Genomic DNA, 3,955 nt, shown 5'->3' on the forward strand with positions numbered 1-3,955 from the left:
CACCAGGTAACAATTCTGGCCAATTACCTTTGGATTCCTCCAAACCTTTCTTTAAATTGTTGATAATGACTTTGTTTGTTGACTCAGCTTGTCTATTACCCATCGGATGATAAGGTGTGGATGTAATCCTTTTGATCTGCCAACTTTGAAAAAACTCTGTAATTTGTGTGCCTAAAAATTGAGGGCCATTATAACACACGATTTCCTTTGGCACATTGAATCGACATATGCTATTTCGCCAAATGAAATCTCTAACTTCTTTTTCTCGCACCCATTTGAATGCTCCTGCTTCCACCCATTTAGTAAAATAATCAGTAAGTACAAGCAAGAATTTTACCTGTCCTTTTGCTTGTGGTAGTGGACCCACGATATCCGTTCCCTATTTCATAATTGGCCACGGGTCAATGACCGGATGTAACAACTCTGCAGGTCTATGCATGTTATTACCATATCTTTAGCACTTATCACATTTAGCCACAAAATTATCCGTTTCTTCCATTTTAGCCCAGTAATAACCTGCCCTAATCATTGTTCTTACCAGTGATCTTCCTCCGATGTGATTTCCACAATGCCCCTCGTGTATCTCTCTCATTACATATTCCGTCTGTGAAGGCCCGAGGCACCTTGCTAAGGGTCCACCGAACATTTTTCGATAAAGATTGCCTTGCTTTAAACAATATCGAGCAGTCTTTTTCCGAAGCGTGTGAGCTTTTTTCTTATCTTCAGGGACGATTCCATATTGCAAAAAAGCAACAATCTCGTTCCTCCAATTCCAGGTTAAGTTATTAAAATTTACCTCATTTTTATCTGGATCGAGCATTGAATGAAACAAATGAATTACAGAAGCATTTTCATTGCTTGCCACGTCTGCTGCAGATGTGATATTGGCTAGGGCGTCCGCCTCGACATTTTCATCTCTTGATATTTGCATAACTTTCCAGGTTTGGAATTGCCTGACCAGATCCCGTACGTTCTCTAAGTACTGTTGCATCCGTGCTTCCGTGGCCGTATAAGTCCTCAGCATTTGATTAACTACGAGCTATGAATCACTTTTGATCACAACCTGATTAATGCCGAGTTCTCGTGCTAGTTCTAAACCTGCAATCACAGCTTCATACTCTACCTCATTGTTAGTTATAGAATGACATTTAATGGCTTGTCGAATGGTTTCACCCGTAGGTGGTACCAAAATAATTCCCAAGCATGCACCCTTCACATTAGAGGAACCATTAGTGAATAAGGTCGAAATTCCCGGATTAGAGTCGTTGAACATTTGTAATTCTTTTTCTGTTTCCAATTGCATTCCTTGGCTAAATTCAGCCACAAAATCTGCTAACACTTGAGATTTTATCGCGGTTCTAGGCTAGTATGCGATGTCATATTCACTTAATTCTATAGACCATTTGGCTAACCTACTTGACAACACATGCTTATGTAATATATTAAGTAATGGATAAGCAGTTACTACAGCGATAAGATGACATTGAAAATAAGACCTTAATTTTCTAGATGCCATGATTAATGCAAGCGCTAGCTTTTCTAACTAAGGATACCGCGTCTCCGTATCTAATAAAGATTTGCTGACATAATAGATCGGAGATTGTTTATCTTGGTCTTCACGAACTAAAACAGCACTTACCGCTACTTCTGAGATAGCAAGGTAGATGAGCAATCTTTCCACATCCTTTGGTTTTGCGAGTAATGGCGGATTTGACAGGTATGCCTTCAAATTTTTGAGTGCCTGCTGACATCCCTCAGTCCATTCGAACTGATCTTCCTTTTTAAGAGCTGAAAAGAACTTAAAGCATTTTTCTGATGATTTATAAATGAATCTCCCCAAGGCTGAAATTCTTCCTGTCAACCTCTGCACTTCTTTTCTACTTGTAAGCATGTCAGGAATTTCTTCAATGGCCTTAATCTGTGTGGGATTCACTTCAATACCACGGTTAGAAACAAGAAAACCCAAAAACTTACCTGATGCAACACCGAATGCACATTTCTCCGGATTTAATTTCATATTAAATTTCCAGCAAGACCTGAAACTTATCAGATAAGTGCGATATATGATCCCCTGAATGTTGAGTTTTAACGAGCATGCCATCTATATAAACCTCCATTGTTTTTCCCAAATGTTCTTGGAACATTTTGGTCACTAGTCTTTGATATGTTGCACCAGCATTTTTGAGACCAAAAGGCATTACTTTATAACAGTAAGTCCCCCTGTCTAATATAAATGAAGTTTTTTCTTCATCTATGGATCCATTTTGATATGATTGTATCCTGAATACGCATCTAAAAAGCTTAACAATTCATGTCATGCAGTAGCATCAATTAGTTGATCTATATGTGGTAAGGGAAAAGAATCTTTAGGACAAGCTTTGTTAAGGTATGTGTAATCTACACAAACTCGCCATTTACCATTCTTCTTCGGTACCACAACAGTATTGGCTAACCAATTAGGATACTTTACCTCACGGATAGACCCAATCTTTAAAAAATTTTAAACCTCATCTTGAATCACCTAATTTTTGAAAGTTCCTTGCTTTCTCTTCTTTTGTTTGACAGAGGGATATGATGGGTCTCCATTGTGCAAATAATATTACAGCTTCCAGTTCTTCAATCGTTATTTTGATATTTTCTTTTCTTCTGGTTCTTGAATGTCATCTAGCCTTGAGTCCACGTCTATTTGTCCTTGTTCAGTTAAGGTTTGTGTTGTGGTACCCTCAACTTGATTCTCTAATTGCTAATTTTCTTTGTTTTTCGTACTTGAATCTACTACAAAATTGATGCTTCTACATGTATGTTGATCCCCATGGATTTGACATATTCCCCATGGTGATGAAAATTTAATAACTTGATGCAAGATTGACGGAACGGTATCCATCTCGTAGATCCATGGTCTCCCAAGGATCATATTGTAAGCCATCTCCATATCTACCACCTGAAATTTTGTATACTTGACAACTTCTTCTGCGAATGTTGTAAGTATTACCTCCCCTTTCGTCACTACGCTGGAATTGTCAAATCCAGACAGAGTATGCGCCTTTGGTATTAATTTATCTTCGGTTTGCATCTCGCGTAGCACTCTTAGCAAAATAATGTTCACGGAACTATCTCGATCAATCAAAACTCATTTCACATTAGTATTATGTACAAGTAAAGATATTACCAGTGCATCAAATTGTGACAACCCGGCCAGTCGTCTCGTGAGTACCGCTCCGTTTCCCCCATTTCAGCTTCTTTACGCTTCGTTATTCGTGTTTTATGTGATCAGGTTGATTAGTTCGAGTTCGGAGAGGATTTGGTAAGAAATGAGACACTTAGTCTCTTTTAAGAAGGCTTAAGTTGGAAAAGTCAACCGAATGTTGACTTATGTGTTAGAAGTCTCAAAAGTGAGTTCCGATGGTTCGGTTAGCTTCGGGAGGTGATTTGTGACTTAGGAGCGCGATCGGAATGATTTTTGGAGTTGTAGAGAAGAATTAGGCTTGAATTGGCAAAATTGATATTTTGGCAAATTCCGGTTGATAGGCGAGATTTTGATATATGGTCGGAATGAAATTCCGAGAGTTGAAAGCTTCATTGTGTCATTTGGGACGTGTGTGCAGAATTTCAGGTCATTCGGACAAGATTGATAGACCTTTTGATCGAAAGCATAATTTAAGAGTTCTTGGAGTTCTTAGGCTTGAATCCTATGTTAAATTGGTGATTTGATGTTGTTGGAAGCATTCTGAAATGTTGAACAAGTTTGAACGATGTCATGGGATGTGTTGGTACAATTAGTTTGAAGTTTTGGGGGTCCCGAGTAGGTTCCGGGATGTTTTAGGCTGAAAATCATGGTTGCAACAGGTCTAGGAGGGTTGCAGGCCCCAGAACTCACCCACGCGGTCTGCACAAAAATGAGTGTGCCCGCGGTGAGTGCTGTGCGGATTGCACAAGAGTGGGCGCAACCGCGGTA

The 3,955-nt window shown here is 39.2% G+C and overlaps 1 protein-coding gene across 1 annotated transcript; it reads right to left on the reverse strand.

Annotated features, from left to right (window-relative positions):
* Positions 1-454: 454 nt before the first annotated feature.
* Positions 455-1,024, reverse strand: LOC138874828 (uncharacterized). The gene has a single exon (XM_070153614.1). It carries the CDS (start codon positions 1,022-1,024, stop codon positions 455-457), a length of 570 nt encoding a protein of 189 aa, XP_070009715.1.
* Between the last annotated feature and the right edge of the window lie 2,931 nt (positions 1,025-3,955).

This window comes from Nicotiana sylvestris, chromosome 8 (genome assembly GCF_000393655.2).
Source record: "Nicotiana sylvestris chromosome 8, ASM39365v2, whole genome shotgun sequence".
NCBI classification, from domain to species: domain Eukaryota; kingdom Viridiplantae; phylum Streptophyta; class Magnoliopsida; order Solanales; family Solanaceae; genus Nicotiana; species Nicotiana sylvestris.

What these genes read in the sequence shown, in the direction of transcription:
- LOC138874828 (XM_070153614.1), bottom strand. Translation starts at nt 1,024, where the DNA reads ATGCTGAGGACTTATACGGCCACGGAAGCACGGATGCAACAGTACTTA.